Source organism: Crinia signifera, chromosome 8 (assembly GCF_055691185.1).
Source record: "Crinia signifera chromosome 8, ASM5569118v1, whole genome shotgun sequence".
Lineage (NCBI taxonomy): Eukaryota > Metazoa > Chordata > Amphibia > Anura > Myobatrachidae > Crinia > Crinia signifera.
The window spans coordinates 43,626,448-43,641,102 of record NC_139224.1 but is presented as its reverse complement, the minus strand read 5'-3'; the positions used below and the strand labels follow the sequence as shown (position 1 = coordinate 43,641,102).

At 45.3% G+C, this 14,655-nt stretch overlaps 1 protein-coding gene across 1 annotated transcript in view; it reads left to right on the top strand.

The window, feature by feature from the left end:
- The window catches only part of DNAH12 (dynein axonemal heavy chain 12), a 93,568-nt gene that overhangs the window by 45,573 nt on the left and 33,340 nt on the right, over nt 1-14,655 (top strand). The window contains exons 35-43 of the mRNA XM_083158176.1: nt 2,748-2,909; nt 3,987-4,181; nt 4,588-4,721; nt 7,500-7,662; nt 9,755-9,835; nt 11,213-11,389; nt 13,985-14,116; nt 14,196-14,285; nt 14,426-14,566. Coding sequence (XP_083014302.1) covers nt 2,748-2,909; nt 3,987-4,181; nt 4,588-4,721; nt 7,500-7,662; nt 9,755-9,835; nt 11,213-11,389; nt 13,985-14,116; nt 14,196-14,285; nt 14,426-14,566 — 1,275 coding nt within the window. The remainder of the gene's footprint in view (nt 1-2,747; nt 2,910-3,986; nt 4,182-4,587; nt 4,722-7,499; nt 7,663-9,754; nt 9,836-11,212; nt 11,390-13,984; nt 14,117-14,195; nt 14,286-14,425; nt 14,567-14,655) is intronic.

The following is a 14,655-nucleotide window of genomic DNA, read 5'->3' as shown; positions in this document are numbered from 1 at the left end:
TTTGACAGGTATTTTGAAAATCTAATAGCCGCGGCAGCGCTGCTATTTGTGATCACAGCTGCCCGGCCAGGTCAGCATCACTCGCCGCCGCCCGCCCCCACTACTGCCGCCGCCCGCCCCCACTACTGCTGCCGCCCGCCCCCACTGCTCCTCACCGCCCTGCAGCTCCCCATTTGTTTTACATGTGATAAATCGCAAGCGATTTATCACATGTAAAAACTGGCTCATCAAGTGCCAAATTGTATTTGAGCCTCCCGGGGAGCTGCCGGGCGGCTCACAGGAGAATTGGGTCTGACTTGTCCTAAGGACAAGTCGGCCTAATGTATGGGGGCCTTTAGTTGTGCAGGTATGTTACTTGAAAGAACATTTTTGTACCGGAATGGGATCATTCGTCAGACTGCATTTAGGTCTACAGTCATTAGGTCGACCCCACTAGGTCGACTGGCAGGAAGGTTGACCTGACTTAAGGTCGACATGGGTCAAGGTCGACATGACTTAAGGTCGAATTTGCATAAAGGTCGACATGAGGAAGGTCGACTGGTCATAAGGTCGACATGGGTTTTTCACTGTTTTTTGATCCGAATGTCGACACAGTCGACATGGACACAATTGGCAATGAGAATCGGACCCTCGCATCGCTCGCTTCGCTCGCAATGCTTCGGGCACGGTGCCTCGCTGCGCTCGGCACACTATTTTATTCTCCCACCACGCCCTAGTGGATGGTAGGGCATGAAATACCGCCTGTCGGCACATGTCGGCTCAAAAAACAGTGAAAAACCCATGTCGACCTTATGACCAGTCTACCTTCCTCATGTCGACCTTTATGCAAATTCGACCTTAAGTCATGTCGACCTTGGCCCATGTCGACCTTAAGTCAGGTCGACCTTTCTGCCAGTCGACCTAGTGGGGTCGACCTAATGACTGTAGACCTAAATGCAGTCTGACGAATGACCGCATCCCTTTGTACCCTAGTTTGCTGACACAATGGGCCAGATGTATCAAGCTTCAAAAAGTGATAAACTGGAGAGTGATAAGTAACCAGCCAATCAGCTCCTACAGTATCTGTCATTTTTCAAACCCAGTCTGTAGCATGACAAAAGCTGATTGGCTGGCTGTTTATCACTCTTTGACTCTAGAAGCTGATTGGCTGGCTGTTTATCACCTTTATCACTTTTTGAAGATTGCTATATCTGGCCCATTGTGAGGAAAGTTGAACTAGTAACAAAGGGATTGCAGATGGAAAATAAAGTATTTAGACCCAGAATAAATTGCATTAATAATTTAGTAATGACAAAAGGGTACTCTTTACCTAGAAGGGCGCCCGTCGCGGGCATCGCGGGTACATTTATGTATGGCCGCGACGCGACCGACGCGATGCCCGCGATTTCCCATTGAAACCAATGTTAAACATGGAAATCGTGTCGGTCGCGTCGCGGCCGGCCATAAATGTACCCGCGATGCCCGCGACGCGATGCTCCCGATTTCCCATAGGAATCAATGTTAAAAGGCGCGATGGACCAGATTTTACTGTTAAATGGCTCAATCCACCCGATTTGGCCATAGGAATCAATGTTAAATGGGCCACAGAGCCCATTAACCCTTAAATGTCCCCCCAAATTTTTAACGCCACCCCACGATCCACGCCAACCCGAAGCGTGGCGAGCGCAGCGAGCCCGCGAGGGGCGGCGGTACGCGTCCTCCGACCTTTTCATGCCCTACTATCCACTAGGGCGTGGTGTGAGAATATAATAGTGTGGCGAGCGCAGCGAGCCACCGAGCCCAAAGCGTGGCGAGCGCAGCGAGCCCCGCGAGGGGACGCGGATACCTTCACAGTTATGCGCGTCCCCTCGCGGGCTTCACAGGTGTCCGTGGCGAGGCGAACACCTGTGAAGCCCGCGAGGGGACGCGTCTACCTGTGAAGGTATCCGCGTCCCCTCGCGGGGCTCGCTGCGCTCGCCACGCTTCGGGCTCGGTGGCTCGCTGCGCTCGCCACACTATTATATTCTCACACCACGCCCTAGTGGATAGTAGGGCATGAAAAGGTCGGAGGACGCGTACCGCCGCCCCTCGCGGGCTCGCTGCGCTCGCCACGCTTCGGGTTGGCGTGGATCGTGGGGTGGCGTTAAAAATTTGGGGGGACATTTAAGGGTTAATTTGGCCTATTTGGCCCCAAATCGGGTCCATTGAGGCATTTAACAGTAAAATCGCGGTCAATCTGCCGTTTTAACATTGTTCCCTATGGGAAAATCGCGGTGATCGCGGGCATCGCGGGCATCGCGGCCATCCCGATTTACCCGCGATGCCCGCGATGCCCGCGATGCCCGCGATTTTTACCCCCGACGACCGCGATTTCAATCGCTGGCGCCCTTCTAGGTAAAGAGTACCGACAAAAGAGTGACACATTTTATATAAACCTCTATTTATTTTTTTCTTACTGAGTGACCATAAACAGAAATCCATTTCAATAATCAGGGATATATCTGGGAATAGGGGAGGGGGCCCATGCCAATATCTTGCATGTGGGACCTCTCATTTCATAAACTGTCACAGCCTCAGTAACCGAGAAATGGGAATTACATGACTGGGCATTGGGGGATCTGTTGTATTGTTAGAGGTGAGGGAGGGACCAAATGTGCAGATTAGAGTTATAATAATGCACGACCCAGAGGAACAGATGATTGGTTGCAGAGGTAGATGCAGCTTGTGGTAATTTTGTCATAATAATTGTCAGTATCCGCTCATTCCAGAGTCTACTGAGAAGTGCCGGTGTGAAAGGACAGAAGACTATCTTTCTCATCACAGACACACAGATCAAACAGGAGGCTTTTCTGGAGGATGTGGACAGTCTCCTTAACACCGGGGAAGTCCCTAACCTCTTTGCTGTAGATGAAAAGCAGGAAATTATGGAGGTAACAAGAATACGTCTATCTCAGACATGGCCAAACTGTGGCCCTCCAGCTGTTGTGAAACTACACATCCCAGCATGCCTTGCAATAGTTTTTGCATACCCTGTGCAAAACTGTGGCAAGGCATGATGGGACTTGTAGTTTCACAACAGCTGAAGGGCCATCGTTTGGCCATACCTGGTCTCAGTGGCGTAACTATATATCTTGTGCCCCCCCGCCAAACTTTTTCGGCGCCCCCCCCCATACCCATACCTGACAGCCGCATCTGCGGTCACTGTCCCGTCCAGACTCCCTCAGTCACCGCTGCGCTGCTCCAGTCTTCACTGCGCTGCTGCCCGGCCGCATCTGCGGTCACTGTCCCGTCACTCGCTCCCGGCGCCGGCTCCTGCTGATAATGAAAAGTGACTCTTAGAAAATGGCTGCCAAAACTGTCTGCAATACGGGGGCAGCCATTTTCTAAGTGTCACTTTTCATTATCAGCAGGAGCCGGCGCCGGGAGCGAGTGACGGGACAGTGACCGTAGATGCGGCAGGGCAGCAGCGCAGAGGGTAACTATAGCACTGCAGCCCCCCCGGCGCCCATAGTTACTCTGCGCCTCCCCGCGACGGCGGGGGCTGCGGAGGCTTAGTTACGCCACTGCCTGGTCTATTTGTATTACTTCACAGTCTAGGCATGATCGGTTTTGTTCAGTTCCTTCAGTCTTATTCACTGGAGCCAATAGGGAAATGCAGCTGCACAAGGAATCAGAAAGGTGTTTATGGGAGTTTTTTTTAATGCATTGTACATTGTGCAATATTACAGGACATTGTGCAGTTTGGGCAGGACGGCAAACCCAACTCAGTTACCACCCTGCCCAGTCTGGACGAGCTGCAATTGTGTTACATCTACTGTGTGCTTGTTCAGTTTATTTTCAATGAAGTCCACTATTCATTTCCATGAAGGTCGTGAGTGGCCACCCTTTGAACTTTGTAGTCTTTCCTGAGGTCCAACTTTGGTTACAGGGAGATCTCCTGGACACCTTGTATACAGTATATACTGTATGTAAATGATTCTTTGATGCTATCCAACTTTTAATTACAGGGTGTTCGCCTGGCCGCCCAAGCTGGGAATAAGAATGTTGAGCTCAGCCCTCTGGCATTATTTGCTTTCTTTGTGAATCGATGTAGAGAGAATCTTCACATTGTGGTTGCCTTCAGTCCCATCGGAGACGCATTTCGCAACCGACTGCGACAGTTCCCATCACTAATCAACTGCTGCACTATCGACTGGTTCCAGGTGTGTTGTGAGGACTCAGGAACGATATCAGAACCTAGTCATTTGGATTCCCCCCCCCCCCCCCCCCGCGCGGAAATCCAAATAACTTCTCCTGCCTTCGCAATTAGAAGTCAATGGAAACTGACTGGCTGATGTCCTGTGATGTCACCCACCTGACCCTGGCCGGCATCGTCTTGCCCACATACCCATGGGAAAGCCATTCGCAAAGGAGACCTGCACATATGAATAATAGCCCATGCGTATGCGCAGAGGCACAAACCTCGGAATGGGGCTGAATTCGCCCCATTCCGATCAGAATGAGGGCCCCGATGCTGTGTTATACCAAGCACATGAGCAATGAACTCTGAAAGCAGATATTACACCAGGAATCAGTGACCATGATGTTCTTATGTCTCTTCTCTTCTAGCCTTGGCCAGAGGATGCCCTGGAGCGGGTGGCAGTGAAGTTCCTGGAAACCCTGGAACTGACCAGTACGGAGCATAAGGAAGTGGTCCCCATCTGTAAATACTTCCACACATCCGCCATAGCGCTGTCAGACAAGTAATGCGCCTGTTTCTAGTCCGAGTTCTAGATCATGGTGATGGAATGTAGCATTCCAGGCACGGATACAGATGTATTGCTGACTTGTTGGGCAGGGAAATAGCCTTTTTTATTACATGTATTTTAATGGATTGCTGATCCCTACAGGACTAAAATAGTTCTACAGAAAGTGCCGGCATCCCGCACTGCTGCCAACCTTGGGCGGCATTACATTCTGCCCCATATAACAGATGTTTAAATTATTTTACAGATGACACCTGTATATTACAATAGGTACAAACTGTGTCAGACTGGAGCATGAAGGCTCCCCTGGGTAATTAAGTTATAGGGGGCCACTTTAGGAGTGTGGTCAGTATCAGAAAGGGTGTGGCCAGCTGCCAAAGATGTTTGGCAGAGTAAATAACATAGTAAAATATAGTAAATACTGCTAGTGTCTGCATGATAATGCACCAGAATAATAACAGCAATGCACTGTAAAAGATACAGCCTAGTCCTGTGCTGTATAATGTAACATATATAATGTATACTTCTGGAACCTGATCCTTACAATTGGAAGTGGGCCCCCCAGGCAGGGGTTCCCACCGGGGTTTCCCCTGTGCCCCTGTGGACCAGTCCAACACTGGGTACAAAGTGCATAGAATTCACTCAGATTTGTTAGGAGCATAGCAGTATATATGCAGAACGCCAAGGGGTCACTCAGCGGTATGTATGCAGAACACTCTATGGTCACTTAGCAGTATGTATGCAGAACACTCTATGGTCACTTAGCGGTATGTATGCAGAACACCAAGGGGTCACTTAGCAGTATGTATGCAGAACACCCTATGATCACTTAGCAGTATGTATGCAGAACACCCTATGATCACTTAGCAGTATGTATGCAGAACACTCTATGGTCACTTAGCGGTATGTATGCAGAACACTCTATGGTCACTTAGCGGTATGTATGCAGAACACTCTATGGTCACTTAGCGGTATGTATGCAGAACACTCTATGGTCACTTAGCGGTATGTATGCAGAACACTCTATGGTCACTTAGCGGTATGTATGCAGAACACCCTATGATCACTTAGCAGTATGTATGCAGAACACCCTATGGTCACTTAGTGGTATGTATGCAGAACACTCTATGGTCACTAAGCGGTATGTATGCAGAACACTCTATGGTCACTAAGCGGTATGTATGCAGAACACTCTATGGTCACTAAGCGGTATGTATGCAGAATACTCTATGGTCACTTAGCGGTATGTATGCAGAACACCCTATGATCACTTAGCGGTATGTATGCAGAACACTCTATGGTCACTAAGCGGTATGTATGCAGAACACTCTATGGTCACTTAGCGGTATGTATGCAGAACACCCTATGATCACTTAGTGGTATGTATGCAGAACACTCTATGGTCACTAAGCGGTATGTATGCAGAACACTTTATGGTCACTTAGCGGTATGTATGCAGAACACCCTATGATCACTTAGTGGTATGTATGCAGAACACTCTATGGTCACTAAGCGGTATGTATGCAGAACACTCTATGATCACTTAGTGGTATGTATGCAGAACACTCTATGATCACTTAGTGGTATGTATGCAGAACACTCTATGATCACTTAGCGGTATGTATGCAGAACACTCTATGGTCACTTAGCGGTATGTATGCAGAACACTCTATGGTCACTTAGTGGTATGTATGCAGAACACTCTATGGTCACTTAGCGGTTTTGACCTCAATATACCAGTAGTTACGATTCAGCAGTTTGGATGATTATCCTCAATTCGCCAGCGATGCCTGACAGTTTCCTTTTGTCCAAACTGCTGGGAAGATAAAAGGTCAAATATCACCACAAAATCACAACATCTATCTAGCCAATCAGAGGGTGAGAAGTCCCAATACACTTATAAGAGTGCAACCTGTACTCTACAGACAGCTGAATATGGCGTTAGCTCTCTCCTAAATACTTTGCTTTCCAGAACTTGGTAAATCTGACAGCCTAGCAGCCCTTATAGGTTTCTGTCAGAAACTGAGGGATCTGCGGAAACACGATGTTACATTTGAGGAAACGTAATATTTGTTGGTACCTCCTGAAAACAGGTGTCCATCCAGGGATGGATTCATGAAGGTTTTGCCATTAGTATATAAGGGGTTTTCGCATCCCCCAGGATTACCAGCAATTTGAAGTACTGCCCCTTAGTACATTTAGCCACTTGTGTTAGTCATGTCTTGCTCCTGACATCAAAATCAGATTTTACAATCAAAGTGAAATGCAGCAATTCTACCTGTCTAATGTCTGCATCTTCTCCATCAACCTCCTTGTTTTGTTTCTGTGTAGAATGTGAGGTTTTTGTGATTTGTTATATCGATGTTTTGAGCCCGGCCTGGCCAGCCTGTAGCTCTTGAGCTGTTGTGAAACTACAAGTCCCAGCAAACTGTGCCAGGGCATGCTGAAATGTGTGGTTTCACTACAGCTGGATTGCGTGGTCTCGCAACCAATATGGTGTCCGTGTCGACTGTGTTGACATTCTAGTAAAAAAAAACCACACAAAAAAGTCTACATTTTGACTGTCGACATTCCCCATGTCGACCTAATGCGTGTGTATGACTGTCGACATTCAGTGGTCGACCTACTGCAGGACACCTTCCTGTGGTCGACCCAATGATCCACACCCATTGGGCTTTGGTTCCAAAACCTTGGTAATAGTCACCTGAAGCTTTGTGTGTACATACTGTGTTTCTGTTCCATCTCGTGTCTGCATTATCATCTTACTTTTTACAGGTTTCTAAAGGAGCTGGGGAGACATAACTACGTCACCCCTACGTCTTACTTGGAGTTGATTGCAGCCTTCCAACAGCTGTTATCTCAGAAGCGCGACACTGTAATGAAAGCTAAAAAGAGATACACAAATGGCTTAGATAAACTGGCCTTTGCTGAATCACAGGTTAGCATTATGTAATACACAGAGCCAGTCCACAGTGTCAGTGTAAGAAGGGTAACAATGAGGAACATGACAGTACAGGATTTGTTCTCACTAATTCAGACGTTAATGAATATCCACAACACTTTGAAAATCCCATATGCTAGCTGGCCATAGGCTATAGAATCATATTTTTGCCTACAAATCCCTCAACCCATCCTTCTTACTACTGCCCTAACATCATGTCTAAATACTGTACTGCGACCTACCTGTGCTCTGTGCCTCGCTTCCGGTAACCACGTCTTACTCTCCAGTGCCGCTACCCACTAAGGAATTCCCTACAACATCCGATCAGACTCTTCCTTGGATTTCATACGTTTAAGTGTTCTCGGGAAAGGAAAACCATCCCTTTATTACATCTTACCCTGTTCCCATCTATACTACCCAGGGGCGGATTAAGGTCTGTGGGGGCCCTGGACAACAAAATTGTGGGGCCCCCCACAGATAAACCCCCCCCCCCCCCCCAGACAGGGGAGGCTGGTACCTAGTAATGGTAATTAGTGTGGTTAGTATAGATGGGAATAGTAATTAGTGTGGGAAGTGTAGATGGGAATAGTAATTAGTATTACTATTCCCATCTACACTACCCACACTAATTACTATTCCCATCTATACTAGCCACACTAATTACTATTCCCATCTACACTACCCACACTAATTACTATTCCCATCTATACTAGCCACACTAATTACTATTCCCATCTACACTACCCACACTAATTACTATTCCCATCTATACTAGCCACACTAATTACTATTCCCATCTACACTACCCACACTAATTACTATTCCCATCTATACTAGCCACACTAATTACTATTCCCATCTACACTACCCACACTAATTACTATTCCCATCTACACTACCCACACTAATTACTATTCCCATCTACACTACCCACACTAATTACTATTCCCATCTACACTACCCACACTAATTACTATTCCCATCTACACTAGCCACACTAATTACTATTCCCATCTACACTACCCACACTAATTACTATTCCCATCTATACTAGCCACACTAATTACTATTCCCATCTACACTACCCACACTAATTACTATTCCCATCTATACTAGCCACACTAATTACTATTCCCATCTACACTACCCACACTAATTACTATTCCCATCTATACTAGCCACACTAATTACTATTCCCATCTACACTACCCACACTAATTACTATTCCCATCTATACTAGCCACACTAATTACTATTCCCATCTACACTACCCACACTAATTACTATTCCCATCTACACTACCCACACTAATTACTTTTCCCATCTACACTACCCACACTAATTACTATTCCCATCTACACTACCCACACTAATTACTATTTCATTTATACTAGCCACACTAATCTAATTACTATTCCCATCTATACTACCCACACTAATTACTATTTCATTTATACTACCCACACTAATTACTATTCCCATCTACACTACCCACACTAATTACTATTCCCATCTATACTACCCACACTAATTACTATTCCCATCTACACTACCTACACTAATTACTATTCCCATCTACACTACCTACACTAATTACTATTCCCATCTACACTACCCACACTAATTACTATTCCCATCTATACTACCCACACTAATTACTATTTCATTTATACAACCCACACTAATTACTATTCCCATCTATACTACACACACTAATTAACACCGTAGTTGTCCCATTCTCCACTGTTAGCCAATCGCTCCTCTAGTTTCACATGTGTCCTCTCCTGTGGGATGGGCCCTCCGTACACTTTAGTTTTCATGCCTGCATTTGCAGAATTTTGGGTGTCCTGTCTGTTACTGTTACATTGTACTGTTTCCTCACTGTCCAACGCAAGGGTGCCTTACAAATCATAGACAATAATAATAACCAAAGGTGCTTACTGAATAAAATACAGTTGTGCGGTATGTTGTTATTACAGAACATGATGATGCCCTGCCATTTTCTCCCTGCTAGTTCTCACTGGCTTCCCACCTTGGCAAGTCCTCCTGTCTTTTTCGTGGTGGTTGTTAATTCTTGTGGTTTATCTAGGTTGGCGAGATGAAGAAGGAGCTGGTTGACTTGCAGCCAAAATTGGAAGAAGCCAAAGTAGAAAATGCCAACATGATGAAGGTGACTGCACAGCAAGCTGTTCAATGTAGCCTTAATAACACCCGTATATTTAAAAGGGAAATGTCTGTTGCAAGGTTTTGTATAATGCTGGTGTTTCCATGGATTGGAGATACATTATTCACATGTGGTAGTCTGCAGAAGATACTGAGATGCTGACACTTATTCAATTGGTGTCAAATTGTGTCGGTTCTATGATTACTTTTATGAAAGTAGATGGCTTTATAGTAATAAGCTGAATATTAGAGAGGGAGAAGTAATTGTAGCCTGGGGTGTATCCGTGTTCCTTTTTATGGGAAGACCAGACCTGTGTGTTTACATTGCTGTTATCTAGCTGAGGTTTTTTTCAGAGCCTGCTGAGGTCCTAAAAAATATCAGTGATAATAGTTGTCGCAGTTAGTGTCTAATTGTATAGCCCCGAGGGATCAATTGTCCCATGGTTAATTACAATGGCTAATTGAATTCCCCCCTTTGTCTGATATTTGGGTAAATCTAAGCATGTAGAACAAATAAGAAGAATAGATTTAAATATATACAGATTACAGGGTCAGATTACATTTTTATAATTTTAATAACTAAAAATGTCCATATTTCATGGACCACCGTCTATGTTCCCAAGCTGTATGACAATGGGCCCAATTCAAACCTTCTCGCTAAGCTGCGTATATTCCCTGCCTAGCGAGCAGTTAAATCCCTCCCTGCCGCACGTGCATCCAAATCTCCGAGTTACGCTACAAGCGGATGTGTACACTTAGACATCCGCTCCCATGCGGCCCCACAGAGGAAAAAGTCATTTTATGGTTACTCACCATGATTTGTCCTATGTTCGTAATGAAAAGAAAGCCAGGACTTATTTGAGCGCTTCCCGACAACTTGGGGGCGCTCAGCCAACTGCCCCGAGCAGGTAGGGACATGTCTGTGTGCTGACGTGCCCACCTAGCGTTTCTAGCGCTCATAAAAATGCCCATAAAAATCAGGCAGCAAGCGCCCCGGTGAAACAAATATTCACCAAAGGCGCTGGCTGCGGGGGTTTGCCCAGGCGTGATATAGTGCATGCGCAGACCCCCACCATCAGGGACAGGTCTGAATCGGCCCGTATGAGTAAAAACTGCTGGCATTAATAGGCAAGTGACTCAATCTACTTTAATTCACTTTTTTATTTCACCTCCGCTCTTTTTTAAACGTGTCAGATAAATTCTTTCTTTAAGGATCATCGCTACTTTTCTGTATGTAATTCAAGGGCTGGATGTCAGAGGCAGCATCAAGGCTACAGTTCAGATATATATAATTATATATATATATCTATATATATATATAGATATATATAGATATATCTATATATATATATATATATACTGTATTACTTTTTTCTTATGTCAGATTATAGAAAAAGAGTCCGCAGAGGTGGAAGCAAAGAGTAAAGTAGTTCGGGCAGATGAAGAAGTGGCCACTCAGAAAGCTGGCGAGGCCCAGGCCTTGAAAGATGAGTGTGAAAGTGAACTTGCAGAGGCCATCCCTGCCCTGGAGGCCGCCATGTCTGCCTTGGACACTTTGAAGGTAATAGTACAATATCATTGATATAACTAATTCTCAGGCCTACCTGAGTAGCTCAAGAAACATATAAGGATTAAATAAATTAACTTACATACATTAATTACATTATTTATTACATAATTAGTGCATAGCCCTCCATTAGCCATCATTATACAGTGTGTTTAATTTAAACATTGAGCTCTGCAATTATGTATTAGGAAAGGCCCTGTGATAGAGAACAATGGGACCAGATACTGTGATAGAGAACAATGGGACCAGATACTGTGATAGAGAACAATGGGGCCAGATACTGTGATAGAGAACAATGGGACCAGATACTGTGATAGAGAACAATGGGACCAGATACTGTGATAGAGAACAATGGGACCAGATACTGTGATAGAGAACAATGGGACCAGATACTGTGATAGAGAACAATGGGACCAGATACTGTGATAGAGAACAATGGGACCAGATACTGTGATAGAGAACAATGGGACCAATTACTGTGATAGAGAACAATGGGACCAATTACTGTGATAGAGAACAATGGGAGCAGATACTGTGATAGAGAACAATGGGGCCAGATACTGTAATAGAGAACAATGGGGCCAGATACTGTGATAGAGAACAATGGGGCCAGATACTGTGATAGAGAACAATGGGACCAGATACTGTGATAGAGAACAATGGGACCAGATACTGTGATAGAGAACAATGGGGCCAGATACTGTGATAGAGAACAATGGGACCAGATACTGTGATAGAGAACAATGGGACCAGATACTGTGATAGAGAACAATGGGGCCAGATACTGTGATAGAGAACAATGGGGCCAGATACTGTGATAGAGAACAATGGGACCAGATACTGTGATAGAGAACAATGGGGCCAGATACTGTGATAGAGAACAATGGGGCCAGATACTGTGATAGAGAACAATGGGACCAGATACTGTGATAGAGAACAATAGGACCAGATACTGTGATAGAGAACAATGGGGCCAGATACTGTGATAGAGAACAATGGGACCAGATACTGTGATAGAGAACAATGGGACCAGATACTGTAATACTTTCCTGGTAGCTCCATAGGGAGGGAGGAGACAGACATGATGTAGCCTGGTCCGATATTCTAGCATCAGGGACATACAGCATCACAGTCTAGCACCACATACCCATTACATACATGTCCAGTGATGTAAAGGGGCTGCAGAGCACCCTTTTTGGTCCCTAGCCGTAAACCCAGGACATCATGATGTCAAACCTAGTGGGAATGGCTTCCAGATATTGGAGTACAGCTCTGCCCAAAGCAGAAAATATTCAGGAATATGGCTGTCTCTCAGGCTAATGCTGGCCACACATCAGACCAACTTTCTCCAACCAACCAACTAGTTGTTTGGATGGAATAAAAACCTGGTACTGGATAGGAACAAATGTGATTTGTAATGAAGTCATTTGTTTCCCAAATCTGAAAATGGACAACAACTCACTCAGACAATGTACGGTAGTTGGACCTATTTGATTTAAACAATTTCACTGAATGTTTTTGTCCATTCTCCTGAGTTTGTAAGATAATTGCTTATTGGCATTTGACCCCATACAGTACTGGATTTTCAGTCCAACCAACCAACTAGTTGGATGGTTGGAGGAAAGTTGGTCTGATGTGTGGCCAGCATAATAAAATAACGGAAGCTGGGTACTCACTAGACTAGATGATACTTTGATCAATGTTTTTCCGATTTCGATGGGTCAGAACAGCATTCCACAGCATGGTCCCCACTCCGTTGCTCCCGGCATTGCAAGTGTGTATGCACTTGCCGATGACAGTTCCCTGCTTCCCTGTCACCCTCTGCCTCCCCCTGCCACCCTCTGCCTCTCCCTGTCACCTATTGCCATGTGGCATATTGTGAACTTGGGTTGGGTTGGAGGAGGGGGTCCCTTATTATATTTTTGAACCATATCTTTGCACCTGACCCACAACCCACAAGTTCACCTACTTCAGCACACAGGTCCCTTTCACTGAGGAGGAGCCAACATTTTGGTGTCACTCTATCTATGGGTGTCACACATATACAGTCGGCACTCCAATAGTGATGCCTGTGCTCCCGCCTCAGAGTCAGGCTGCATATTGTTATATTCAGGTAGTATTCGGGCTTGGCAACCTCTGAGGATGACGGGGATGTGAACATAGTTTAGCTACCTGTGTCATAATACTAAACATGTAACAAGTTTTGTTATAGGATGGAGCAGATCTCTGTACAATCCAGCATACAATTTTGACTATATAGTCAAAATCGCATGCAGATTGCACAGGATTTTTACCTTGCGATCCTGATGCGCACTTCTGGGACAGCACAAATCGACACCCAGATAGACAGGGCAGCAATGACTGTATAGTGCAGATCTGCACTACATCGTCCAAATCGCATGCATGTCGGGTGGCTTGCAGTGCAATTCGATCCCGATGCGATCCGATCACATTGGCATCGAATAGAAAGCCTGATTATCCGTGTGTACACACCATAAGTGACATTATTGGACCTGGAGTGATTGTCTCATTGAACAGACTAAAATATTTTGATTTCATATCTTTCCACTAATAAATATCTTGTGCTAGCCGTCTGATGTCACCATTGTAAAAACCATGAAGAACCCTCCTTCGGGTGTGAAACTGGTCATGGCAGCGGTTTGCGTCATGAAAGAGATCAAAGCAGAGAAAATAAATGACCCGGCGGGGACTGGACAGAAGGTAATTGTGTGTTATGTCATCATGAACATGTGTTATACACAAGGCAAGAGTTGGGCAATGGCTGACTTTTATCTTGTAGATACTGGATTACTGGGGACCCAGTAAAAAGGTGTTGGGTGACATGAACTTTCTAAAAGACCTGCGGGAGTACGACAAGGATAATATTCCGGTACGTATTAATAAGATTGAAATTTGTTTATTTTATGCCTAATACTATTTATCAAACGAATTCAATTTTGTTGAAAATATAAATAAACAGCAAAATATACTTTAGAATACGATGTCAAATAATTCCTATACTTGTTGCAGGTGTCGGCAATGCAGAAGATCCGCAGTGAATATATCACTAATCCCGACTTTGACCCAGTAAAAGTGGCCAAAGCCTCCTCTGCAGCTGAGGGCCTGTGCCGGTGGATTTGTGCTATGGAAGTCTATGACAGAGTTGCAAAGGTATTGGCACATTCCACCTACACCTAACGTAGCTTTATAACGCGCCCTGCATTACACTAGTGACAGGCGGCCTCCGAGTCTCTCTTTAC